This window comes from Lepus europaeus, chromosome 2, assembly GCF_033115175.1.
Source record: "Lepus europaeus isolate LE1 chromosome 2, mLepTim1.pri, whole genome shotgun sequence".
NCBI lineage: Eukaryota > Metazoa > Chordata > Mammalia > Lagomorpha > Leporidae > Lepus > Lepus europaeus.
In genome coordinates this window covers 144,946,779-144,974,544 of record NC_084828.1, presented here as the reverse complement: position 1 = coordinate 144,974,544, position 27,766 = coordinate 144,946,779, and the positions used below count along the sequence as shown (strand labels likewise).

The 27,766-nt window shown below is 49.5% G+C and overlaps 1 protein-coding gene across 1 annotated transcript; it reads left to right on the top strand.

Moving 5' to 3' along the window:
- Window positions 1-27,497, top strand: IL20RB (interleukin 20 receptor subunit beta). Its single transcript, XM_062182295.1, has 9 exons — window positions 1-134; window positions 10,404-10,530; window positions 12,360-12,550; window positions 17,549-17,673; window positions 19,608-19,758; window positions 22,303-22,445; window positions 24,170-24,412; window positions 26,604-26,699; window positions 27,411-27,497. The coding sequence occupies exons 1-9, from the start codon at window positions 65-67 to the stop codon at window positions 27,495-27,497; spliced, it is 1,233 nt and encodes a 410-aa protein (XP_062038279.1). The 5' UTR covers window positions 1-64.
- The last annotated feature ends 269 nt before the right edge of the window (window positions 27,498-27,766 follow it).

Genomic DNA, 27,766 nt, shown 5'->3' with positions numbered 1-27,766 from the left:
GAACACTTCTTGCTGGAAGGAAGCAGTGCTCCGGATCAAACTGAATCTGCCAAACAGACTCACGATGGTTCTAGAAGACATTTGCACAAGTCTTGTCCTGTGGTTCTTCGCTTTGATGCCATGTTTGCTCACAGGTAAGTATGGATTAGAATATAGCTCATAGTTTGGGCCCCTCATATAAGTGAAGAAGGTGAAAATACTTTTCCGGGGCTTGGCGTTGAAATATGAGGATATCTATAGAACATACATGTCTGTTTATAAAAGGTTTCTCAACCTCTTAAACATCTATCTTCACGTCCCTAAAGAAAGGAAAAGGCCTGGCGTGGCTGCTTAGCATAGTAGTTAGATGCCAATGGGAACATTTGCATCCCAAATCAGTGTGCCCCGATTCAAGAATTAACCCCATTCCAGCTTCCTGGAATAATATGTACTTAATGGATAATATGTACCCTGGGAGTCAGCAGATAATGGCTCAAATACTTGGGTACCTGTCACCCACATGGGAGACCCAGCTGGAGTTCCTGGCTCCTGGCTGCAGCCTGGCTCAGCCCTGGCTGTTGTGAGCACTTGGTGAGTGAACCAACAGATGGGAGATCTTTATCATTTAAAATAAATATTTTTAAAAAGAGAAAATAAAATAAAATACCTGCATTCTGTATGGGAATCTATCTCCAAATGTCCATAGAAAATCTAGAAAGATACAACATCAAAATAAATAGTCTGAAGTTTAGCAGAGTTCCACCATGCATTTTCTTGTCTATCTCATTAGCTGTTCTTAAATGGTGCTGCATAGTTCTCTGTCTTTCTCTGTGTGTTGAAGTTGTTAGCTCTAAGGACAGATTAAAGTCAAACATTCTGACAAAGTACACATAAATAAAAAGGCAATTTATGAGTTTAATATTGAACATATGACTTACAAATGTTGGATTTCTCTCGTGATCTTTGCAGGAAGGTCCTCTATACGCTATTTTAAAAAAATTCTTGGTTTGGGGCATTTTCCCTGCGGGTAGGATTATGCAATTTCTCTGTGCTGTTCCTGGTTGCTTGTACCTACTTGCTTTATCATTACAAAATCACAGCTCTTTAACCTTTTATGTCTTTTTATCACACTTAAGTGAAATTTCTGGTTTTTATAATCCAAGACACTGGGCACTTTACAGCGGCAATTGGATCCTGCATTTTTTTTTTTTTAAATGGAACTGATTGTTCTAGTTAATTTAAAAGAGGTATCAAATTGGGGCTAAAGTGATTTGCATATGTTTATAACTGGCTTAAGCATCAAGGATATAGTGTTACCTCCTGTCTCAAAACCTTAGCTGTTCGCTTCTCCTGACCCAGCATATTCAGGCCCCACCTCAGATTTATTCAACCCTATTTCTCACCACTCCTTGAAAATTAATGTAGATGGGAGACAGCTGCTGTCTTCACAGTCTGCCTGTCACTGCCTTATTTCCTCCTCCTGGCCTTTATTATCAGCCGCATCACTGCCAGTTTCTTGCCCCTCTGCAGGCCCGTGGTCCTATTCCAGAGAGGTTCCCCCTCTTCCAGACCTTCTGAGTCCTCTCTTGTGCCCCTTGGCCCCGTTCACTCCTGGCTGGGTATATATGGAGCATATTCCTTCTGGCTGATGCCAGGTCCCAGGCGTCTTTCCCACTGTCTTCAGCATGTCTAACAAAAGTGGTTTGGTTGGTTGCTTGATTGATTACTTAGTTTTCGGAACAAAAGTGTTACCGGGAAACACTCCTCCACTAAGCCAGAGGGAGAAGATGGGAAGCCAAACAAGAGGAAAGGCCAGCATTTTTTTTAACTTGACATTTTCTTCCATTAATTCAGTCCTTTAGGCCTTTTCTTGAAAACTTGTGTTTCAAGCAGACCTGGAGGAGGTGAGTATGCTCTTCTGACATTTTCTCACACAGAAAAAGAAGGGAAAAGGTGGAAACACTTGGGACCAGGAAGACCTGTGCATGATTTTTGGCTCTATTACCTACTGACTGGACCCTGCAGCTTCGGTCTCCTCTATGATTCAGGAAACTGATTCCATTCCCAACAATGATGATTACAACGGCCATTTCTGAGCCCACACTGTGCTCTCAGATGGCAAAAGTGTTCTCACCTCTCACATCCATCCTGCAAAGTAGGTGCTGTTAGAGAGGTTCAGTTATTTGTACAAGTATATACAAGGACACTTTAAGAAGGTTGTAGGGCAGGGTGGTCAGCGTTGCAGGCTGGTGTGTAAAGCCACCACTTGCAATGCCAGTTCCTGTCCCGGCTGCTCCATTTCTGAGCCAGCTCCCTGCTAATGGCCTGGGAAAAGCAGTGGAGCATGGCCCAAGTGCTTGGGCCTCTGCATCCATGTAAGAGACAAGGGCTCCTGGCTTCGGCCTGGCCCAGCCCCAGCCGCTGTGGCTGTTTGGGGAGTTAATCAGTGGACAGGAAATCTATCTATCTCTCCCTCTCTCTCTCTCTGTAACTCTTTTAAATTGGTAAATAAACCTTTAAAAAAAAAGTTGTGGAAAAAATGGAATTAAAAGATAAGTTTATTTTGGTGCAAAGAAGTCTGAAATCCATGCATAGTTTTCTCTTTTTATTTTTTTAAGATTATTTATTTGAAAGTCAGAGTTACACATAGAGAGAAGGAGAGGCAAAGAGAGAGAGAGAAAGGTCTTCCATCCACTGATTTACTCCCCAATTGGCTGCAATGGCTGGAACAGCGCCAGTCTGAAGCCAGGAGCCAGGAACTTCTGGGTCTCCCATGTGGGTGCAGGGGCTCAAGCACTTGGGCTATCTTCTACTGCTTTCCCAGGCCATAGCAGGGAGCTGGATCGGAAGTGGAGCAGCTGGGACTTGAACTGGCACCCATATGGGATGCTAGCACTGCAGGCAGGGCTTTACCTGCTACGCCACAGTGCCGGCCCCATGTAGTTTTTTCATAATAGGTTTTCCATGAACTTTCTGAAAACCTATCGGTGGGGAAATTGGGATTTGACTCTGGGTGGCCAGCTCTAGTGCCTGTACCCTTTGTTCTCTGCAAAAAAGACCGAGACCTTGAAACAGGCCAGAAATAGGAAGCAGGAATAAGGTGAGGGAAATAAAGAAGGTGCTGCCTTTTCTGATGCAGCGGAAAGGCTGTTGGAGGTACAGGTAGTGGAAGAGGACACAAATTGCAGGAGTTGGTTTCAGATCCAACAGGGGCCCATCCAGGAAAGAGACACAGGATTCTGCCTGGAAAGTTTGCCTGAGGCTTTCACGGTGGGCAAGACTTCTTGTTGCTTTTCTTGCACTGACTCAAGATTTTAGGAAACAGGTGATTGGCATAAACCTTAAAGCAGCAAAATATAATAGTTTAAGAAGGGTGAAGGATTAGGAAAAGAGAAATTAGACCTAGTCTGATTTCCCTAAGGGAGCAGAGACTTGGTTCATTTGGTCAAGTTTCACTCATTTAGTCTTTCTGAGAGCTTTTTATGTGCTAGATTCCAGTCTGGGTGCTGGTGAGAGAGAGAAACAAAGCAGAGCCCCTTGTCTTCTTTTTTTTTTTTTTTTCTTTTTAAAGGTTTATTTATTTATTTGAAAGAGTTACAGAGAGGTAGAGACAGAGGCCTTCCATCTGTTGGTTCACTCCACAACGGCCGGAGCTACGCCGATCTGAAGCCAGGAGCCTGGAGCTTCTTCCAGGTCTCCCATGTGGATGCAGGGGCCCAAGGACTTGGACCATCTTCTACTGCTTTCCCAGGCCATAGCAGAGAGCTGGATTGGAAGAGGAGCAGCCGGGTCTCGAACCGGCACCCATATGGGATGCCAGTGCTTCAGGCCAGGGCGTTAACCCGCTGCACCATTGCGCCGGCCCCAAAAGCCCCTTGTTTTCAAAGAACATGAGAGTCCTCTGGGAAATACAGTAATGTATTAGGAGATTTAACATAGTCACAGTTATTCTTTAGCCACACATAGAAGGTCTAGATCAGCGGTTCCCAGTCTGAAGTGCACATTGGACTCTCCTGGGGACTTCATGGCCGGAGATTCTGAATGAATCTATAGTGCTGCCTGGGCACTGGGATTTTTCAAAATTCCTTGGGTGAGACTCCTTAGAGAAATGGTTGATTCCAGGGCTAGGCAGGAAAGATACAAAATAAGACAACGGCATCTTGTGGTAAGTAATGAAAGGCTAAAAATGGATGGGAGCCTACGTATAAGACAGTATCCTAGATTGGATCCTAGAAAAAAGACCTGACCTGGAAAACAGGCAAAATCCAAGTAAAACCTGGAATTAGTTGATAGTAGTGGACCAATGTTGTTTTCTTAGTTTTGACAAATGTGTCATGGTTACATTTGGGAAAGCTGAATATCAGGTGTATGGGAATTCTATGTACAAAAATCTTTGCAATTTTTCTGCAAATCTAAAATTACTCCAAAAATTAAAAGTCTGCTAATAAAAATAACATGAAAAAGAGGGTAGGGAAGGGGCTGTGGCCATGGCATAGTGGGTAAAGCCACTACATGCAGCGCCAGCATCCCATATTGGCATCGTTTCAAGTCCTGGCTATTCTACTTCCCTAATCCAGCTCCCTGCAAATGTGCCTGGGAAAGCAGTAGAAGATGGCCCAAGTCTTGGGCCCCTGCACCCACGTGGAAGACCTGGAAGAAGCTCTTGGCTTCTGACTTTGGATTGACCCAACTCCGGCCATTGTGGCCATTTGGGGAGTGAGCCAGCATATGGAAGATCTTGCTCACTCTCTCTCTGTCTCTTTCCATTTCTCTTTCTGTAACTCTGCCTTTCAAATAAATAAACAAATCTTAAAAAAAAAAAAAAAAGAGGGTAGGGGATAAGACAAAGTCAAAAGAATACAGGAGTCAACCTGGAAGAGTTTCCAGTAGCCAAAACTGGGATAATTTGAGTCATAAAAACAATAGTGTTGAATTTGAAGCATAAAAAAATCTGCAAGTCCATATTCAAAATAAATAACTAAATGGTTACGTGGCGGAGAAGAACTAGCATGTCTTTACAGAAGACCAATGAAATAAATCCATATTAGAGCATCCCAGCAATAATTGTTGCAAGAAATAAAAGTTAAAATTAATGGGTGGGAGTTAAAGAAGAGCCAAACATTTGCATATCTAACGTATATCCTCCAAAGTATTTATTAACTCTAACGGGGGAAAATGATACTTTATAATTAGTGGTTATGTCACCAGTAATAAGGCATAAAGATATCATTTACTCCTTGTAATTACAGGGCAAAAACATATAACCCCAATTAAATCATTGTAAAAACATCAGACAATGAGAGACATTCTCATTTGTAGGGACATTTGTAGAATTTGCCAAACTACTTTCCAGATTGAGTGTACTATATTACATCACTACCAGCAATGTATGAACATCCACTTTCTCTGAATCCTTGCCAGAATTCGGCTTTATCACTTAAAAATTTAGTGATTCTGGTAGCTATTATCTCATTGCAGTTTTAATTTGCATTTGCCCTGTAGCTGATGATGCTGAACATCTTTTCAATACTTACTTGTCATGTTTATAGTCCCTTTGGTGAAATATCTTTTCATGTCTTCTGCACATTTTCTAAATGAATTGTTTGATTTTCTGCTATTGAATTTTAGGAGTTTTTTTTTTTTTTAAAGATTTATTTATTTATTTGAAAGGCAGAGTTACAGAGAGTGTGGGACAAAGAGATCTTCCATCTGCTGTTTTACTCCCCAAATGGCTGCAAAAGCCAGGGCTGGACCAGGCTGAAGCCAGGAACCTGGGACTCCACCCAGGTCTCCCACGTGTTTGTCAGGGGCCCAAGTACTTCAGCCATCATCCACTGTAGGCAGCTGGCTCAGAAGTGGAGCAGGTGGTCCTCGGACCAACGTATGGGATGCTGGCATTGTAGACAGCAGCTTAGAGCTCTTTGTGAGATGATGGCTTGCAGTATTGCCTCCCACTTTGTAGCTTTTCTTCCCATCCTTTTGCAAAGGAAAAGTTTTATATTTTGATGAAGTCCAATTAAAAATTTTTCCTTTTATGGATCTTGCTTTTCATTGCAAGTCTAAGAACCCATTACTTAATCCTGAAGACTTTCTCTTGTGCTTTTTCTCAAAGGTTTTGGAGTTTCACATTTTTTGAAAAAGATTTATTTATTTACTTGAGAGGAGGAGTTACAGAGGGAGAAACAGAGAAGTCTTCCATCTTTTGATTCATTCCCCAGATGGCCGCAACTGAACTGGGCCGATACAAAGCCAGAAGCCAGGAGCTTCTTCCGGGTCTCCCACACAGATGCAGAGACCCAAGCACTTGGGCTATCTTCTATTGCTGGATGGGAATTAGAGCAGCTGGGCCTCAAACTGGCGCCCACATGGGAAGCCAGTGCTGCAGGCAGGTACTTAACCTACTACACCACAGTGCCAGCCCCTGGAGTTTAACATTTTACATGAATATCATTTTAAGGGGCCAGCACTGTGACGTTAATGGGTAAAGCTGCTTGCTGCCTACAGTGCCGGTATCCCATATGGGCACCAGTTTGAGTCCTGGCTGCTCCACTTCTGATCCAGCTCCCTGCTATAGCCTGGGAAAGCAGTAGAAGATGGCCCAAGTAGTTGGGCTCCTGCACCCATGTGGGAGACCTGGAAGAAGCTCCTGGCTCCTGGCTTCGGATTGGCACAGCTCCAGCCATTGTGGCCATTTGGGGAGCCAACCAGTGGATGGAACACCTCTTTCTCTCTCTCTTTCTCTGCCTCTCCTTCTCTCTCTGTGTAACTCTGACTTTCAAATAAATAAATAAATATTTTTAAAAAGATCATTTTGAGTTAATTTTTCAATCAGGTATGTGGTTTAGGTTTAGGCTTATTATTTTAATACAGATGTCCTTTATTCTAGTGTTAATTTTTGAAAAGATTATACTTTATTAAATTACTTTTGTACCTTTGTCAAAAAAGCAATTGAGCATATTTATGTGAATCTATTTATGAGATTTCTATTCCCCTCTGTTTATCCATGAGTCTGTCCTTTTGCCAATATCACAGTCTTGGAATTGGGTAGGTTGCTTTTGATAAGAATTGTTAAACCTGTATATCAATATGTGAGAGGATTGCCATCTTAACTATGTTGACACTTCCTGTCCATGAACATAGTATGTCTCTCCATTTGTTTAGTCTTTGATTTTTTATATTAGGATTTGGACTTTTTCCCATACAAATCATAGATATTGTTAGATTTATAACAATTTGAAGTTTTTTTTAGTGATTACAATTTTAATTTCTGTGAATAATTGTTGATTGCTAATATGTATGAATGTTATAGCCTATGAATTTCCTCAACTCATTTGTTTTAGGTGTTGTGGATTTTTTTTTCTTTTTATATTTTCTACATAACCTATCATGTCATTGGCAAATAGGGAGGTTTTACTACTTTCTTTCTAATGTATAGTTCCTTCTTTTCTTCCTCTCTTTCTTTTTTTTCTTTTCCTTCTTTTCTTCTCTTTCTGATTTTCTCTTTCTTTCCCCCATTCTATTTTCTTTCTATTCTATCTCTTTCTTTCTTTTTCCTTCTTTCTCTTTTCCCCTTCTCTCTTTTTTCCTTCTCTAACTTCCTTTTCTCTTTCTTTTCTTTCCTCCCTTTTCTTTCCTTTTCTTATTACAGTGAGTGGCTAGAACTTCCAGTACCATATTCAGTAATAGTGGTAAGAGTGAACATCTTTGTCTGCTCCTGATCTTAAGGGGAAATATTCAGTCTTTCTCTCTTAAGGTATTAGCTATAGCTTTATTGTAGATGGTCTTTATCAAGTGGTGACAACTCCATGCTATTCCTAACTTGAAGAGAAGCTTTTTGTTTTGTTTTAATAATGAGCTGATTTGGGTTTTGTAGACCCATTTTTATGTCAGTTGACATGATTGCTCTGATTTTTCTTCTTTAGGTAGTCGATATGATGGATTACATTTATTAATTTTCAAATATCGAGCCAGTCTTGCATACCTGGGACAAATTCCACTTGGTTATGATGTATAATCTTTTTACAAATTATTAATGTGGATTACTAATATGCGATTGAAGATTTTTTGCACCTAAGTTCATGAGCTATATTGGCTATAGTTTTTTCTTTTTTCTATTTTCATTTTATTTGAAAAGCTGAAAAACAAACAGAGAGATCTTTCATCTGATGACCAACTTCTCAAATGCCTGCAGCAATCATGGGTGGACCACAGCAAAACAGGAGCCAGAATCTCAACTCATATCTCCCTAGCACTTGAGCCATTACCTGGTGTCTCCCAGGGTATGTTTTAGTAAGAAGCTGTATTAGGAGCTGAAGACCTGGGGCCTGAACCAGGTGCTCCAATATAGGGTGTGAGCATCCCAAATAGCATCTCAACTACAAGATGAGTGCCAAATACTCACCTTGTAGTTTTTCCTTTAACTTTTAAGTACATTTCCTTTGTCTGATTTTGGTATCAGGTTAATACTGGCCTCATGAAGTAAGTTGGAGAGTGTCCATTCCTCTTCTGTGATTTGCAATAAGTATGTAAAGTTGGAGTTAATTCTTTTTTAAATGCTTGGTGACATTCTCTAGTGAAACCAAATGGGCCTGGAGACTTCCTTTTTTAGAGTTTTCAAATTATGGCCGGCGCCACAGCTCACTAGGCTAATCCTCTGCCTGTGGCACCGGCACCCCGGGTTCTAGTCCCTGTTGGGGCACCAGATTCTGCCCCAGTTGCTCCTCTTCCAGTCCAGCTCTCTGCTGTGGCCCAGGAAGGCAGTGGAGGATGGCCCAAGTGCTTGGGCCCTGCACCCGCATGGGAAACCAGGAGGAAGCACCTGGCTCCTGGCTTTGGATCGGCGCAATGCGCCGGCTATAGTGGCCATTTTGGGGGTGAACCAATGGAAAAGGAAGACCTTTGTCTTTGTCTCTCTCACTGTGTAACTCTGCCTGTCAAAAAAAAAAAAAAAAAAAAGAGAGAGAGAAAAAAAGAGTTTTCAAATTATACAATAAAGTTATATTCATTAACACACTATAGTGATATATACTTTAATTTTATCATTAAATCAATTACATAAAGTACAACTTTATATATTTATATAGCTTTATAATCTCCAAATGGAGTTTCTTGTTTTAATTGTTTCTTACTTTACCAGAGGAAGACTGCCAGAGAGGACAATGCCCCAACATTGCACGTCACCTGCTTGCTCTTTTCCTTTCCATTCCTTTGGTTATTTCAGTTAGGGCTGGGGAGGTAAGGAAGCTTCCCCTATGGATGCCTCAGGTGTCTCCTCCCAGGGCCAACCCTGGGTGCTGAAGGTGAGGTGCAGGTGCATCTTCAGGGTCCCACATTTGAGAAGAGGCAGGGGAACCAAACATGGTGTCCCCAGCAACCTCTATCCCCTTGTGGTCACAGGACTTGGTAACAAACAGCAGGTGTCAATATGGAGACAGGCTCAGAGATGAAAAGTCTCGGGTGAGGGCCCCAGCCCCACCCCCATTCTACACTGTTGATGTTATCACTCTGACTGCAACAGCAAAGGGAGGCAGGTGTTGGTGTTAAAAAGAGAAGCATGTGAAGGAGGGAAGAGAATCCCATCACAGAGGTCTGGACTGCACCCGGGGGTTACCTGTGAGGATCAGCTTTTGGGCTTCCTGAAGTCCTTATGAGTGCAAGTTCAGTTTTGCAAGCCTCCTCCCTTCCATATGAATTGTTGGCCAACTGTGTGCCCACACCTCTGTGAGCAGATGCAGGTGTCCCAGGCTGGCCTAGGGCCCTGCAGTTTTCCTGGGTGGAGTCTCCCTGTTGGTCTGGTGCCCCTCTTGGCTGCACTCCCTCCATTCAGACCTGAGCCTACACTTCCCAACAGGCAGCTGATGCCCTACTTGGCCTTGTTGGGTGACATCAAGGGATGCACCTTGGTACCAAATGTGGCAGCAGCAGGAGAAGAGTTAAGTTGAAGCTGGCAGGAGTCTGCATGGGTTTGCTATGTTGGGGAGGGAGGCCTGGGTTTATCAATTTGCCTAAACTCAACTAGTAAGTGACAGAGTCAAGGCCAGGATCCAGGTCAGTCTGACATAAGAGTCAAAGAAATGTGCTTCTGTTTCCTCTTTTGTGCAATGGAGGCACCAGTGGTCCTTCTTATCAATATGGTCATGAGGATTATGTGAAATAATCATGTAGCAATCTTGCACATGGTCTAGAGAGGATGTGGTAAGGACTTGCACAATGTTAACTATTGCTATTATTACTATTAACGTGCCATTTTATCACCTAAGTTGGAATTTTAAGGATGATAGCAAGAACTTAGCATGGACACAAGAAGGAAGCAGGAGTTGTATCTGACTCATAAACATGGGAAGACTTGCACCAGACATACTTTGAAGCTGGGGCATGCCCACCGTGAGCCCTCTTGTCATTCTGTCTGTCTGCCTTGATCCCAGATGGAGTGGCCATTCTGCCTGCCCCTTCAAACCTCTCAGTACACTCAACCAACATGAAGCATCTCTTGGTGTGGAGCCCAGTGGCCTTGCCTGGCGAGACGGTGTACTATTCTGTCCAGTTCCAGGGGTGAGTGCTCTGTTTTTAAAGTAGCTCTTCTCCCTTCATCATCAATGGGTTCTTGGAGGCCCAGCTCTTCCTCCTCAGCTCAACGAGGCTTTCTGAGCCCATGGGTAGATCATCTCCAGTGTCCTGGGACCTCTGTCTGCAGGGGCTTTGGGAGAGTTCAAGAAATAAGGGCAATTTTCTTTTGGATTTGACAGTGATCTCTCTGGGACCACAAATAGTTTAGACACATTTTGGTATAAATTTTCAACAGTGAGCCACTGTCCAATGAGTTTGACTCTGAACTGAGATGGATAAACAGAGACTCAAATCATCTGGGGGCTGGGAGACCTTAGTTTCGTTGACTATGATCTTCTACCTGAGAGCCAAAACGACTGTGACACTATGGGTCAGCTGGCCTTGGGGCAAGCAGGCTCTCCTCTTCTCTAGGTATTTAGGTGCTTGCAGCTGTGAGGAGTGACAAGGACACAAACGGCACAATTTATTTCATTACCAATGAATACACACTGAGCACCGGTGTGTGTGGATGCTCTTCTAGGCTCAGGAATACAGCTGACACCTGGATATAGGAAGCTTACATATGGAGGAGGCTTTGGACAGGAAGTCCTCTAGGTCTGTGTGGCAGCTGTGGCCTTTGTGGCTATAAAAAGTTAAATCAGCTGGCTGGCGCCGCGGCTCAATAGGCTAATCCTCCGCCTTGCGGCGCCGGCACACCGGGTTCTAGTCCCAGTCGGGGCACCGGATTCTGTCCCGGTTGCCCCTCTTCCAGGCCAGCTCTCTGCTGTGGCCAGGGAGTGCAGTGGAGGATGACCCAAGTCCTCGGGCCCTGCACCCCATGGGAGACCAGGAGAAGCACCTGGCTCCTGCCATCGGATCAGCGCGGTGCGCCGGCCGCAGCGCGCCTGCCACGGCAGCCATTGGAGGGTGAACCAATGGCAAAGGAAGACCTTTCTGTCTCTCTCTCTCACTGTTCACTCTGCCTGTCAAAAAAAAAAAAATGTTAAATCAGTTAAAAGCAGTTACTTCCCTAGTCACACTAGCTACATTTAAGGTGTTCCGTAGCCATATGTAGCCAGTGGCTACCGTACTGAAAAACATAAGCCTTAAGTCAAAACATAAGTCAGCAGAGCATGGCATGGAAGTGGGACTTTTCCATCATCAGAGAAGGTTGTGTTGGGCAATAGTGCTCTAGGCCATTTCCGATACTGATCAGGGCTAGGAGGAAGCTGAAAGGCTGATGAGATAGAGTTGACTCAGCAGCTCCTTCACAGTGGGCAGGAGGGCCTCTCTGAAGAGGTGATATTTACATCACAGCTCTGGGACAACAAGAGCAGGCATTGAGCAGCAGCAGCAGAACAGCTAGCTGGTCAAAGGTCCTAAGGCAGAGAGAGCTGAGCGGTGTGGGGAAGAGCATCCTGCTTACAGGCAGGGTGTGGCAGAGTCCCATAGGCCATTGGAAGAGTCTGGATTCCATTAAAGGGCTACAGGAAGTGACTAGGGAGAGAAATGTCATGGTCTGCTGACTAGGAATGGTTTGAATGGCCAGTGTGGAAGCTGGAAGCCCACAACAAAACATGGGATGACAGTGGCTGAGATTAAGGTAGTGACTATGGACCTGGACAGACTGGGGTCATGCCTATGGTTTCTCTTGTCTGGTGATAATGGAGAATGCATGGTTGGTGAGGAGGAAGAGTGGAAGAACTAGGGCATAGAGTAATGGCTTATTTTGCTGGCTGATACAAAGCAGGGGAATGATGGTAATTCCCTGCAAGTATCATTGAGCTGGGGTCCAAGTGGCTGCTGTGACACTGTGCCCTCCTTTCCTTGCCCAGGGAGTACGAGAGCCTGTACAAGAGCCACATGTGGATCCCCAGCAGCTGGTGCTCGCTCACCGAAAGGCCTCAGTGTGACATCAGCGACGACATCACTGCCACAGTGCCGTACAACCTCCGTGTCAGGGCCGCTCTGGGCTCACGGACCTCAGCCTGGAGCACCCTGAAGCAGCCCTTCAATCGAAACTCAAGTGAGACCCTGCTCTACCCCCACCCTCACCCCAACAGCTTCGCCTCGGGCCTTTTTTCAGCATTACCATAGTCTTGCAAAGCTAGAATGTTGTGAACCCAAACAACTCGTACTGGCACATTGTGGAAATTGTGAGTCTTTTCCCACATGCTGTCTCTCGCGCCCTTTTGTTCCGGAAGCCATTCCTGACTGTGTCTGTCAGGGGCTGCAGGCAGCAGGGAGGCTGCCATTGCGCACCTGGAAGGAAAGCTGTTCTGCTTCTTTCTCCCCACTGCCTCCCACCTGGTACCTCATTACCCCCGTGGTACCGGCTGTGTGAGCAGCTTCCTGGTGGAGATGTGTGTATACACTTCACAGAGCCACCAGAAACATTGCTCTTCTACCATGACTGCGAAACAAATGATCTTCCTACTGCAATAGTACCTGGGAAAGGGCTGGGAAAGAAATGACATAGAAGGCAGAGAGTTGGCCAGACTTGGCTGAGTGCAAGCAATGGCCAGGGTGCACATGGTGATGCGTGCTGGGTGGCCAAGGGGTAGGAAGCAGCCGCTCACACAGAGTAGGGAACCTGAGCACTCAGCAGAGGACAGCCGTGTAGGAGAAGGGCTGGGCCTGGGCTGTTAGAGAGCACTCACCCTGGCTGCTCTGTGGCACGTGAGCTGGAGAGGCAAGGCCTGCAGCGCAACGGAAGGGGAAGTCGAGATGGGTCCGATCCCTCAAGGGCTGAAGGGGTGAGGAGGGAGGAGGACTGAGGTAGAAAAGACAGAACTTCGGGACCAGTTACGGAGGACAGAGCAGCGAAAGGTGGTGATGAACGCAGGGAACCCGGGAGGAGCAGCTGTCCTTGAGGGAGGGGGACACCTGGCTGTGTGCTTCGTGAGACTGGCTGTGCTCTGTGCTGTCACACCACGGGTGTCTGACAGGCACCTGGAAGTTGGGTCCTGGGGCTCAGGAAGGTCAAAGCTGGCCACACAATGTGAAGCGAGAAGCCAAGGGCTTGGGAGAGAGTGTCACTGTCCAGGGGCAAAATCTGGGGGACAAAGCGAGCCCAAGACAGGATCCTGTGAAACTCAGGGTTTAAGATGCAGAGAAAGGCAAGGAGGGGCGCCAGGCAGAGAGAGGGCCAGGGAGGGCCTCCTGATGTGCCCTTGAGAAAGTGACTGTAGAATGGAGGTGGCGACAGTGTGGCTGCAGGATGGAGGGGTGAGGGAGGTGGGGAGGGGCAAGGCAGCTCCTCCTGTGCCAGCGATGGGGGCAGGAATGCAGCCAGGAAAGGCAAGGGAGGGCCCCCGAGCCTTCTGTTTGCTCTGTGTGGCAGAAGCTGCTCCCCGTGCGAGGGCAGAGGAAACTGAGGCAGCAGCTGCAGTGCAGGTGAGTCAGGGGCCACTAAGGAGTGGCTGGGGTTGGGCCGACATCAGGAGGAATTAGACGGTGGGGAAGCCCAGGCTGGAAGGGGCTGAGGAAGGTGAAGATGGTTTGAAGGAGACGTTGGCCCTGTGGGGTCAGACAGGTGTGGTGCAAATCCCAGTGTGGCCCTCGGCAGCTGGGCCCCTGCCTCCTCACCCGGAGGAGGCCAAGCAGTTTGCGTGGCTTGGTGTTGTGGGGTGTGATGCTTGGGGCAGCACCGTGCTGTCAACTTCCTGTAGGAATTCCTGGTGTTGTTGTTGCCCTCGGGATGCCCAGTGGCGAGCCAGAGAGCAGAGGCGGGAAGGAGCGGGAATGGGACTGTGGAATGGGAGCCCAGGGGAACCTCTGCTGGAGCAGGTGGCTTCTCCTCCCACCCTTCCTTCCCGGGTCCCAGGAAGTGGCAGGGGCCCAGCGCCAGGCACTGTGCGAGGCTACGGGACACTGGAGGGCACTGCGGCTCTGCCTCTGCCCCAGTGTCCACTCACAGCCAGAATCATCTCCCTCTGGCTGCGGGGAGCTCAGGGCTCCAGCCAAGACCATGGCTAGGTGCTGGCAGCTGTTGCTGGAAGGCAGCCCGGGTCCGAGGGAGAGAAGGGAGTGCCTCACCTCTGGGCAGGGGTGAGCAGGAGCAACCCATGCCTAAGGAGGCCGGCATCAACAGGGAAAACTCTCGCTGCAGGGGGAGCTGCTGACAGGGGGTCTGCACCTGTCTCAGAAGGGGGGACGTGTGTTCCCGTGTGACCCCCGTGTGGGTGGCATTAGCAACTGGCTTGCGTGGCCGGCTGGTCTCTTAAAGACTAAGTCTGTCCTTTTCCATCTGAGAAAAGCCACTCCAACTTCTCCCCAGACATGGAAAAAATCTCATTTTAAGGCTCTCCATAAAAACCTCTCCCACGCTTAAAGGGAAGTCTTGTTGAGAGCAAAGAGTCTTTTTTTTTTTTTTTTTTAAGGTTTATTTATTATTTGAAAGGTGGAGTGAGAGAGAAAGAAAGCGCAAACAAGTGAGAGAGGCTTTCCATGTGCTGGTTCACTCCCCACATGGCCACAACAGCTGGGCTGGGCCAGGCGAAGACAGGAGCCAGGAACTCAGCTCTTCCACATGGGTGGCGGAAGCCTAAGCACTCAGACCATTTTCCACTGCTTTCCCAGGCACATTAGCAGGAAGCTGGATTGAAAGTGGAGCAGCCCCGGGGGCCTGGTGTTGTGGTATAGTGGGTAAAGCCTCTGCCCGCAATGCCAGTATTCCATATGGGTGCCAGTTCGAGACCTGGCTGCTCCACTTCTGATCCAGCTCCCTGTTAATGGCCTGGAAAAGGCAGCAGAAGATGGCCCAAGTGCTTGGGCCCCTGCACCCACATGGGAGACCTGGAAGAAGCTCCTGGCTTCAGCTTGGCCCAGCCCTGGCCTTTGCATCCATTTGAGGAGTGAACCAGTGGATGGAAGATAGCTTTCTTTTTGTCTCTCTCCCTCTGTCTGTAATTCTGACTTTCAAATAAATAAGTAATTCTTTAAAAAAAAAAAAAAAAAGTGGAGCAGCCAGAACTTGAACTGGCACTCTGAAATGGAAAGTGGCTATGGGAAGCAGCAGCTGAACCCACAGCACCATAATGCCTGCTCCCAGGAGCAGAGGTTCTCACCCTGAGGGCATGATCTGGTCACAGGAGAGCTTCGGAACCACTCACGCCCAAGGCACATCCCCAGGGGCCTGGCTTAAAGGATCCTTTGCGGCCTATCTATTGGGAGTTTTCAATTCTCGCCAGGTTGTTCCCACATACAGCCAGTGTTGAGATCCTCTAACACCCCACACAAGGGTGGCTGGAAGTGTAGAAACACACGGGCACACATTCTGGCTGCTGGCCGTATGACTTAACCTCTGTTCAACAGTGATAGCATTTGCCTTCTCCAGCTTCCTAGGTTGATAAAGTGAGCCGAGTACGCCAGGTGCAGTGAGAGAGGTTCCTGCCCCAACACTGTCAGATTTTTCCCTCTGAAGGGGAACTTTGGGTCATTTTCTCCAATTCGATTTTCAGTAAAGATGGAGACCAGAGACCTCAATCAATCACGAGTTGCAAGTGGAGCAGGTGAACCCTCCTTTCCTTCTGGAGGGGTCTGTGAGGGAGCGCAGGTGGTGCTGTGCGGTGACACAGAGCTCGGCACTGTGTGACTCCCCAAGTCCCATCCCCTAGCCAGGCAGCCCTCCCATGCCCGGGCATCCATTTTCCCCGACGGGGTAGGTGAGGGGGAAATGCTTTGAGGATTCCCTCCAGGAACTGCTTTCTGCCGAATGTCCACTGACCCCGACGTGGGAGGCTGCAGTCCAGAGCGCCTCTGACCCTGCTCCCCAACCAAGACCAACAGCCAGGGTGGTCCTTCTGGCCCCACGGCGTCTGGCTCGCACAAGCAGGCATGGTTCCATCAGCGGTGGCAGGGAGCCGAGACTGCCCGAGCAGGCCCTTCTGTCGTTGGCCTGCCGATGGGGAAGCATCCAAAGGGGCTGCTGGCCTCCCTGTTTGGGGCCCGGCAGCATTAAAGGCGGCATTTGTGTGCACGCTGGAGTTTCTGGAATTGATTATTGAACTGGGCAAAAGGCCTCTGACTTGTCAGTAGGCCTCAGTCAGGTTAGGGGCAGAGGAACTCCTAACTCAGAGCACCGTGGCGAAGCCGTGAGCAGGCGGTTGACTTGCTGATGTACGACATGCAAGTCCCGGCCTCTCATCTCGGAGCTCTCGGGAAGCTCACGCCTGCGGGGCTGAGACAGGCCTGAGTGTTCAGTGTGGATCCGCACCCACGCAGGCGTTTGGCAAGCACTAGCAAACAGCATCTGCTCGCTTAGATGAGCCAAGAGAGGAGCAATTTCTGCTAAGATAGAGAGGTAGGGGAAAGAACATGGACCACAACCTTGTAAAAGGGAAAGAGAACATTGACATGAGTATTTCATCACATTTCCTGAGAATCGGTGCCTCCCGGAGAAGCAACAGAGGACTTGATTGTAGTGAAGGGGTAGAAAGATAAATAAATAAAAAGGGAATTGTAGTCTTGCTTTTTTTTTTTTTTTTTTTTTTTTTTTTTTACAGGCAGAGTTAGACAGAGAGAGACAGAGAGAAAGGTCTTGCTTCCGTTGGTTCACCCCTCAAATGGCCGCTATGGCTGGCGCGCTGTGCAGATCTGAAGCCAGGAGCCAGGTGCTTCCTCCTGGTCTCCCATGTGGGTGCAGGGCCCAAGGACTTGGGCCATCCTCCACTGCCTTCCCAGGCCATAGCAGAGAGCTGGCCTGGAAGAGGAGCAACTGGGACCGAATCCGGCGCCTCGACCGGGACTAGAACCTGGAGTGCCGGCGCCGCAGGCAGAGGATTAGCCAGGTGAGCTGCGGCGCTGGCCAGTCTTTGCTTTTTCAATCATTCATTGTTTGGAAAGCATTTAGTGAGCACCTGCTGAGTACAGGAGAGTATTTGTGGGCAGGTTCCAGGTGCTGCAAAGTTGCAGCTGACCCCTCCCATCCACACAGGGGCTGGCATGTGTCCCCCATGACATGGGCCTGGGAAACCAGTCCCGTCTGGGGCTGGCTTTGATCCTCTCTGTGTCTTGCCAACAGCGGTCCTCACGCCCCCTGTGGTGGAGATCTCCAAGGATGGCTTTCACCTGGTGATCGAACTGGAAGACCTGGGGCCGCACTTTGAGTTCCTCGTGGCCTACTGGAGGAGGGAGCCTGGTGCCAAGGTGAGACTCGCCACCGTGGCCTGGAGGAAGGAGGTACAGGTCTCTGCGGGTGAGCAGGAAAGCAGTGCCTGAAGGGCTCCGCGGAGTCGGGGTGGCCTGAGGGGCAGCAGTCCAGGGTGAAGGTGGGGAAGCAGGGATGGGAGGACGCTGACACCCCACCCCCATCAATCTTGCTGCAGAGAGCTGACTGTGTCCATCCCAGGCCTTCACTGGGAGCCTTTTCAGGCCAGATCTGCTTAAGAATGGGAGCTGCCTCCTCGCCCTAAGCTCTAACATAGTTGCATCCATAACACTTTTTCAATGCATCCCCCTCTGCCCACCCCCAGGAACTCAGGCGCAGCAGGCCAGGGTGTTTCTGATCAACTGATGATTGCAAAAGTATGAGGCTGGTGCGAGCCTCTCCAGGGTGTGTACCTTGGCAGGCTGCAGAAGTGGGCAGGGAGCCAGGGGCTGGCTTAGGAATAAGCCCATCTGATTCTGAATGGGTGGGCCAGGCAGAATGCCTGCACGGGTCGGGTGCTGCCCTCCCCGTGGGAAGGCAGCTGCAGCGTGGGGTGAGTGGGAGCCCAGCCCTTGCTCAGGGCAGGGTCCACCAAGCAGCAGTGGCAGGAGGGGTGGAGCTCCAGCAAGCACTAGGGACAGTCCAGACCAGTGAAGCTCCCGTCCAAGCTGATGTGGTGGCAAGGTCTAGAGGTGCAAGGGAAGACAAGGCTCTCTCCTAAGGACTGATGTGGTGCCTGTTGATAAGGGGCTCTCACAGAAGCTGCGAACAGAGCTGGCTTAGGTGCAGCCTAGCCTCATCACCTGTGGAGGCCTTGCTTCCCCCTGGTGGGTCTCCTGGTTGCCCTCATTCTGTGGGCTCTCCCCAGCTTATTCCCAAGCTCTGGTCCCTCCTCTCTCCCTCCTACACATGCCTATGGCTGTCCCAGCCCCTCAAGGTCTCCTAGCCTTAGCTCCCCTTGCTCTGTCCTCTCCTCTTTGTCCTACTTCTTGCTCCAGGTATTCTGTTTCCCAAGACCAAATCCTTAAGAGAGGAATCCGTTTGGTCTTGCTCATTTGATCAGGCCTAGGGGTTACCAGGGGCCATCTGGCCCCTGACCTCATAGCAGTATCTGGGAGACTGGACACACGCACCACCTGCTCAGCAGGGGGCTGGCAGGGCAGGCGGTCCCACTGGGAACCATTGTTTACTCCTGTGGGGGACATGGCATGGCCAGCTAGGCAGAGGGGCCTGAGGAGGGCTGGTCAGGGCCAGGGCAGGAGCAGCATGCCACTCCCTCGGAATTTTGGGGTGCAACCCACTCCCCACCCTTGGTAACTGGCAGCGCAGGTGGTAAGAGAGGAGCGTGCACCCTGAGTCATATGGGCTTGGCCCAGACAAGCCTCCACAGGCTCAGATGCAGAGCACGGGCCTTGGGGAAGCCTGTGGAGGAAGAGAGGCGGACAGATAGACCGACAGACAGGGAGATGGACAGACAGAGGGAGAGGGGGCACTGCCTGCTAGCTCCCTCCACTGCTCCTGCGCACTGATGCCCCTGGTGGCAGAGGCCACCCCAAGCCCCTGCTCCGTGAGATGGCCAACATCAGGCTCTGCCCAGATGCTTACCAGTCAGAGAGGCCCTCCTTGACTGTTGTTTATGACAGCACCTCCTCATCACTCTCCTCCTCCTTGCCCCCCTGTTGTCTTCACAGCCCTTATGTACCTGACACGTGTTTGTATTTTCTGTCTCCCTTGACGTAAGCTCTGTGGGAGCAGGGACTTTGTCCATCGTGTTCAGTGCTGTGTCCTTGTGCCTGGTTCAGTAGCTGGCACAGAGCAGGTACTTGGTGGATAAGAATGAGTGAATGAATGTATGCACACACGAATGAGAGAGAGCATCCTTCCCTGGCTCTTCTCGTCCATGAGGGTCACTGTATTTTCCCCTCTCCCAAAGGAACACCTTGAAGTGCTCAGGAGTGAGGGCGTCCCGGTGCACCTGGCCACCATGGAGCCTGGGGCCGCATACTGTGTGAAGGCGCAGACATTTGTGAAGGCCATCCAGAGGCGCAGCGCCTTCAGCCCGCCAGAATGTGTCGAGGCGCGAGGTAAGGATGGCCGTCCAGGACCCTGGGGCCAGGTGACCCAGAGAGTCCCTGGCGCATGCGCAGATGCCTGCACGGGATCTTTGGCTCTGAGTCCTTCTTGATGTCGGGCCCTGCCCCGAGGCTGGGTGGGTTCCTGTGATCCTGTGATGATCGTTTGCGCCTCACTCTGATTCCCTAGAGATGGGAGTCCAGCCTGGGCCTGCCCTGCTGTCAGGATCACTTTGCCCTAAGAGCTTCTTTGGCCTGGGGTCAGAGGTTGCAAGGCTGGTTCCCCTCCTGGCCTTGTAGCTCCTTTCACCCTGAAGGGACCTTGTGCACAGTCCACAGAATCTTCTTGTTTGAATTTTTTCTGTTGCGTTTTTCATGGTCTTATCACCTACAGTGTTTAAAAACCCTTTCAAAAGAAAGAAAGCCAAAGCTTCTGTCCCTTGGTCCTGCCCATGGAGCACCACTAGTTACATGTGTAACCTTTTAGTCTTTAAAAAAGTATTATTTTGAATATGTAATGTATCATATGGCCCCCTGAATATACAATTTATATGGAAATTCTCCTCCTTCCCATCCCCTCTCCCCATCCATGTAATATAATTCTCATCCCTTTTCCCACAGGTATTAGCTTCCTGTCTATCTTTCTAAATTCCTGCTTGGCCAAAGGCATATGCATTTGAATTGTGATCACTGTTTGCACATTAACCCCCACCCCCACCCCAGGGAGTGTGATCTCTCAGTCTCTGCCCGTGCTAGGCACACGCTGTCATCCTATAGCATTTATACTTTGTGCATGTTTTTTTGCAAACATCATAACATCTAATGATCACTTTGCACTGCTTTTAAAATCAGTCACTCAAGCATGTTTGACATCCAGTCAACACAGATCTGTATAGAGTAAGAGGCAAATGCTCCTTTCCCCCTCCCCCACCCCACACGCACCCCAGGAGCTTTCCTCTGCAAGCTTGGCATGTAATCTGGCTGTCGTCTGGGTGACAACAGTGCTCTCGCACACAGATGGGACTGTACGCTTCCCCTGTGCTGGGCCCGGCTCATTCTGCCTGGCTTGCATGAGGTCAGCATCTTCTCATTCAGGACATACGGATCCATCTCACTTTACAAACATGCATGGCAAGTCCATGTCCGGGTGTGCCGAGATGTGTGGATGCAACCTCTCCCTGTGCGTAGGTGTGGTCTGAGCATTCCAGTCTTTGCCACTACAAACCACGCTGCAGTAAACAAGTTTGTGTATGTTCTAATTCTCATTTTAATAGCTGAATTGCTAATCGACCTTACTGATAGTTCATGCACTCTTTAATGATCCCCTGTTTTTCCATATTTAAATCATCTCCCTTTGCTTTTGAAGGTCACGCTCATGCTTTCATTGGATGAATGCTTACTGAGCATGGGCTGTGTGCCAAGTCCTGGTCTGTGCACTGGGATAAGGCAGAAAGCCCCTCCCCTTATGGAACCTACCCTGTGAGGACAGACAATGAACAAGGGAACAAGGGAGGGAGCTTCCCTCGGTGATGTCCCCCAGGAAGAGCGTGTCTCAGAGCAGCCCGGGGTGTGGGGACTGGCTGTGCTGCCTTGGGCAGAGGGCGAGGTGGGTTCTGGGGCTGTTGCTCCAGGCTGGATGTTGCCGTGAACTGATCTGCTGTAATAGTTGCCTTCCTTGGAATGAAAATGGCAGGAGTGGATGGAAAGCTATGAACTTGGGTGTATCTCCTGATGGGGACGGCCCAAATGGTTTCCAAAAGCAAGGAAACACTGTCCAGTGCTCCCAGCCACCTGTGGGTCTCTGGTGGGCTCTCCATAGCCTCTGTGGCTGTCTACTGCGGGCAGCAGCCAGCCCGGAGAGGCTCCAGGAGTTGCTCAAGGTTACACAGGACAAAGAGATGGAGAAATAACCTCTTCTGTGTTTCCAGATGGTCACACCCGGCCCTGTCCCATTTATTCAATACAACGGCCCAGGCGTGAGCTGGGGTAAGCCACGGAGCTGTTCCCAGCAGACTCCTCTCCTGTATGAGCGGGGCTGCCCGCAGCGTGGTGAGGGACACGGGCCTCCAGGTCCACTTAGCAGGCCTAGCAGAGTTCTGGCTATGTGACTGTTTTCTGAACTTGGTGTTTTCCTCTACAACAGGAACACATTGTGAGACACACTTTGTTTTCGGTTCCCGCCCAGCCCCGTTCTGGGCTGTTCCCTTCCAGCACCTCCCCCTCATCCTGCCCAGGGCCTGGCACTCCGCCTTCCTCCTGGCTGTGGTGCCAAGGTACGTGCTGACACAGCTCGTCCCTCAGCACGTGACGCTCCTCCCCTTCCCTTCCCAGGAAAAAAGATTTGCATCTTCCCCAGGGCCTTCTGGAAACCATGCCTTCGTCTGCATTCTGGAAAGATGGTTCTAATGGTGGTCTTTTTAGTCACCCAGGCGCACCTCAACATCGCCAGATGTTGACACCTGCTGCCAAGGCCTGAGCATGGAGCCACCGCCAGGAGACCTCAGGAGTTTGCTCTTTGCTGTGGTGCCTGAGCCTCTCGTATCCTTGTGTTCCCAGGAGAGGCTCTCCCGCTGGCGCTGGCCCTGTTTGCGTTCGTGGGCTTCATGCTGATCCTTGTGGTGGTGCTGCTGTCCGTCTGGAAAATGGGCCAGCTGCTCCAGTACTCCTGCTGCCCTGCGGTGGTCCTGCCGGACACCTTGGTAATCCTGGTCTCTCTTCCTTGCTGTGTGTGTGATGCTGAGCACATGTGCTGGGGCCTTCATTAGGCATGGGCACGCGTCTCGTGGTTTGCAGGGAAGAAGGCCACTAGGAGGACTTCACTTCTGGCTTAGTCTGTCTGTGTTGCTGTCACAGAAGACCACAGACCGATGACATAAACCACGGAAGGCCATTGGGTTCACGGTTCTGAGGGCTGTGTCATAACTCCCTGGAAGGCATCACATGGGTGGGAGAGGGCGAGAGATCAAACTCTCATCCACAAGTCCTTTTTTCATTTTTAAAGATTTATTTTTATTTGAAAGTCAGAGTTACAGAGAGACAGAGGCAGGGCAGGGGAGGGAGGGGAGAGAAAGGTCTTCCATCTGCTGGTTCACTCCCCAAAAGGCCACAACAGCCAGGGCTGGGCTGATCCAAAGCCAGGAGCCAGGAGCTTCTTCCGGGTCTCCCACTCTGGTACAGGGGCTGAAGGACTTGGACCATCTTCTACTGCTTTCCCAGGCCATAGCAGGGAGCTGGATCGGAAGTGGAGCAGCCGGGACTCGAACTGGTGCCCATATGGGATGCTGGCACTGCAGGTGGCGGCTTTACCCACTACACCACAGCGCCAGCCCACAATGTTGTTTAGATCAGCTGTGCCCCTATTGATTAATTGTGCAGCTGTTCTATCAGTTGTTGGGAGAGGGATGTCAGAATCCCAACTGTGAGTGCGGATGTGTCTGCTTTTCCCTTTAAGTTGGTTTTCCCTGCATGTCCGTTCCTACATGCATTTCTTTCCATGAGGCATTCAGCTTTTATTTTTCTTTACCACCCCCCTCCCCAATTTTTAATTTAATTTATTTGAAAGGCAGAGCATCAGAGAGAGAGAGAGAGAGAGAGAGAGAGAGAGAGATCTTTCATCTTCTGGTTCACTCCTTCAAATAGCTTCAATAGCCATGGCTGGCCCAGGCTGAAGCCAGGAACTCCATCCAGGTTTCCCATATTGGGGTGGCAGGGGCCCAAGGATTAGGCAGGCCATCTTACACTGCTTCCAAGGCACATTATCAGAGAACTGGATCAGAAAGAGAGTAGCTGGGAGTTAACCCAGCACTCTAATATCGGATGCTGGTGTTGCAGGTGACGGCTCAACTCACTGCATCACAGCACCAGCCCCTACCACCCTACCCCCAATTTTAAAGTAGACAGATTCTTCGCCTGTTTCTCTCCCACCGTCTCCCCTGCAGCACAGCCTAGCTGCTTGTCAACATGGGCATTACCTCTAAATTATCCTCCAAACTATTAAAAAGCAATTTCTTGCCATCCTTGCAGAATCCACTCATCTTTCCAATTAAACCATGAAAAATAACCAACTAGAAACCCTTGACAATTCTTCAAGAAATCCTCCTGAGTTTGTGTAATTGTTCTGTGTGGATGAAACATTTCACGTCCACTGCCACGGTTTTACAGTTGGTGGAGGTTGTACTCTGAAACACGCTATTAGGAATTTCTTTTCATTCAAGTTTGTATCACCAAGCAAGAGTCGAAAGCAACAACATTTAAGCCAGGAAAATGACATCAATTCTATCCAGTGTATAGTTAAAAATATAATTTGTTTTCCCTGTCTTTTCTCCGTAGTTGCTTCATACGAATGGGCACTTTGGTGCTGAAGGGTCTCCCTTTCTTTTCTGTGACTTTCTTTATTCTTTCCCTTCTTGCTGTCACATTCCAGCGAATGTGGGTAGCAATGGGAAAGGAAGCCCATGGTGATAATTCTTCCATGAACCATTGTGTGTATGGCCTCGAGCTCTCCATAGACGGTGGAGTTTCTGGGCTCCGACACCTCCGAAGCCAGAGCATGCAGGACAGTGAATTCAACGGCGAGAGGAGGTGGGGCTGTGGCAGCCGTGTTCCATCTGAGACGCCAGCTGCTTCTCCGCTCCCACAGGGAGCTGCCAAGAGGGATCATGAGCTGGTATTGCCAAGTCTCCACATTTTAAGTGAGAAACCTAAAAATTCAGGCTTTGATGAGAAATCTCCTGATTTTTAAAAAAGTTTGCATTTTTTTTTAATTTGCATGTAAGAGAGATATTTATTTGCTGGTTCATTCCCCAAATGCCCACAGTGGCCAGGACTGTGCCAGGGCAGAAGCTGGGAGCTTGAGCCATCACCTGCTGTCTCCCAGGGTCTGCAGTAGCAGGAAGCAGGAGTCAGGTGCTGGAGGTAGGCAGCAGACACAGGCACTGTGATATAGGGTTTTGGTCTCCTAACTGGTGTCTCTGGCGCTGGGCTAAGTGTCCACCCCAGAACTCTCCTGACTTTTAAAGGTTGAAAACTAGTTCAGTTGTTTAAAAAAGCATCCGCTGAGCCTTGTTTGGAAGTTAGTTCTGATCTGTGAGCCAATAGTGTGGTACCTTCTGAAACTGGGAGACCGTGCCGTACAGTGTGCTAGCACTGCACCGTTACAGAGCTGCTAGTCCTCCGTGACGGTGAAACATTTGAAATGGGGTTGGTCCAAACTGAGGTGTGTTGTAAATACCAAATGCATAACCGATTTTGAAAACTCAAAGGAATCTAAAAACATTTCAGTAATACTTTGATATTGATTACCTGTTAAGATGAGAATATTTTGCATATATTTATTAATACATATAAAAATTAATTCCATGTATTCCTTTCTACCCTTCAAAATGTGCTGCTAGGTTTTTACACAGCACGTGGGGTTCATATTGTATTTCTCTTGGACAGCATCGCTCTGGATTTTAAAACACAGTCAAGGGTAACACTGTGGATACGGGCGGCCAGTGTCCTGCGGCTCTGACTGGACACCGCACGCAGTGAGCCCTCCTTGGATTGTCCTTGACTGGTGCTGGCTGCCAGTGGACGCTAACAGAAAACCCCAGCAGCCGCCCCTTTCCCAACAAGGCTGAAGTCTCCTGGGACAGTGAGGTGGAGGAAACCCTTGGGAGATGCCCTTGGGAGTGAGGACAGGAAGGGCCGTGGCCAGTAAGTACAGAAGAACCTAGTGGATTCGGTGGTGTTCAGCAAGCTAGCAATGGGTGGGAGGGCGCCTCTGATGACTCCCTATGTACAACCAGCCATGATCACTGTATTGTGGCAGCTGGGAGAAGATGGCAGGAAAGTGACCCCCATTGAGCCCTCTCGGGGGTGGACTTTGATCTGGGTGCTGGCCATAAACCACCCCACACCAGCTCATTCTTCTCAGAGTTGTCCAATGGAAGGAGGCTAGATTTCTTTTTCTTTTTTTTCTTTCTTTTTTTTTTTTTTTTAATTTATTTGACAGGTAGAATTATAGACATTGAGAGGAGAGAGAGAGGGAAAGGTCTTCCTTCTGTTGGTTCACCCCCCAAATGGCCACTATGACCGGTGCTGCGCCGATCCGAAGCCAGGAGCCATGTGCTTCTTCCTGGTCTCCCATGGGGTGCAGGGCCCAAGGACTTGGGCCATCCTCCACTGCCCTCCCGGGCCACAGCAGACAGCTGGACTGGAAGAAGAGCAATCGGGACTAGAACCCTGAGCCCATATGTGATGTTGGCACCACTGGCGGAGGATTAACCAAGTGAGCCATGGCTAACCAGAGTTATAGTTTTTGTGGGGCAGTGTCTCAGAAAGGGAAACATTGACTAAGCAGGGCCGCCAGGGAACAGGAGCAGCCACGTGGGAGCTGATCTCAGCCAATCAGGAAGCCTCTGGTCTGGGGGCTGCAGTCATCTTTGGGGCTTTTGTTGCTTGGAAGTTAACTGATCAGGGAGTTGGCCTCGCAGCTGAGGCTTGATTCCCCGTGCCAGCTCCTGACTCCAGCTTCCTGCCAGTGCAAATCCCGGGAGGCAGCGGTGAGGGCTCAAAAAATTGGTTTCTGGCCACCTAGGTGGGAGATGTGGATTGTGTTCCTGCTTGCCAGCTTTGGCTTCAGCCTCTGCTGGGCCGCAGCCCAACCCTGGCCACTGCAGACATGTGTGGGGTGAACCAGTGGATTGGATCTCTTTCTGTCTCTCTAGCCACTCCCTCTGTCTCTCTGCCTCTCAGATAACTAAATTAAAAAAATAAGAAAGCAAACTGACCAAGTAGTTGGAATGTTTGTGGCGCTCTTTCCTCCTATTACTGCTGTGAGCACCTCATGAGTATTAATGGAGATTATTTTTCAGAAGATAACCAGTTCACCCCAGAAGTTGATCACGTGCAGAAGGGACGATGAGGACGCCTGTGCCACGGCTGTGCTGTCTTCTGAGGAGCTCTTCAGGGTGTGGATGTAGCAGGCTTGGGCAGGGGCGGGGGAGGCTGAGAGCCTGGGCAGCACCACACAGGAGCCATGGCGGGAGGCTGTTCTTTTGGTTTCCTCCACGGACGACGGACAGGGAAGCCTGCTGTGTCCACATCTCAGAAGCAACTATGGGGTGGACTGGTTTGATGGACAAAGCACTGGCTGGGGGCTTGGAGAGGTGACTGGTGCTGCTGTTCCCAGCAGAGTGACCCTGGGGATGGCCCCCAAAAGGCCCATTTTCTCACCTGTAATGAGGGGGTTAGCTGCCTGCCTCTCAAACACACACATTCTCTCTTGTGTGTATATAAAATCTCCCCAGACTCCAGGAACCCGGTGACCCTGCCTCCCTCTGGCGATAGGTTCTGCTTTCCTGGAGAGCAGGATACAGATGTGGGATAAGAGCAAGGACCCCATACCCCGTCACTTGGAGGTCACACTGTCCTTGAAGAGGAGAGGAAGGATGGGAGCCCGTGCAGAGGTGACTGGCTCAGCCGGTGACAGTGGGTGACCCAGAGGGTGGCTTCAGCCCCACTGACCGAGGACCCACGTGAGCACTGTGGGCCCACGACATACTGCAAAGTGCAGACAACGTGTGCATGCTGGGGCCTGCAGGTGGCGTGTGTGTATTTGAGAAGAGGGCGCAGGAGGATGTGGATAAGTGTGGTGTTTGCCGTGTTCCTCTGTTCCCTAGAGCTGCTACGATGCAGAAGGAAAAATAAAAGGGGTCGCCCTAGGCCGTCTGTTTGGTTCCTACCAAAAGTGGTCTTCAGAGTTCTAGTCGCATTGTCAGTTTGAGTGCAGCGAGGCTCGAAAGGTCTCCTTGGGATAGTAGTGGGGGTACGCCCAGGAAGAGCTAGGAGTGGGGGTATGCCCAGGCAGAGCTGTCTGTCCTCTGCACACAGACTCTGGGAGTCCACAGCCAGGGCTGCCTCAGGTGGGTGCAGCCTCCAGCTGCAGGAGAAGCCTGGCAGAGAGGAGGCTGGCAAAGGCTTCCCCTGGTCAGGTCCTCCTGGGCATGTTCTGGAGGTCCTGTGGGGACCCTCATTT

Coding starts and splice junctions, on each gene's coding strand:
- IL20RB (XM_062182295.1), top strand. CDS start 65: ATGGTTCTAGAAGACATTTGCACAAGTCTTGTCCTGTGGTTCTTCGCT. Junction 135..10,403: donor GATGCCATGTTTGCTCACAG/GTAAGTATGGAT, acceptor CCTTGATCCCAG/ATGGAGTGGCCATTCTGCCT. Junction 17,674..19,607: donor GGAGGGAGCCTGGTGCCAAG/GTGAGACTCGCC, acceptor CCTCTCCCAAAG/GAACACCTTGAAGTGCTCAG.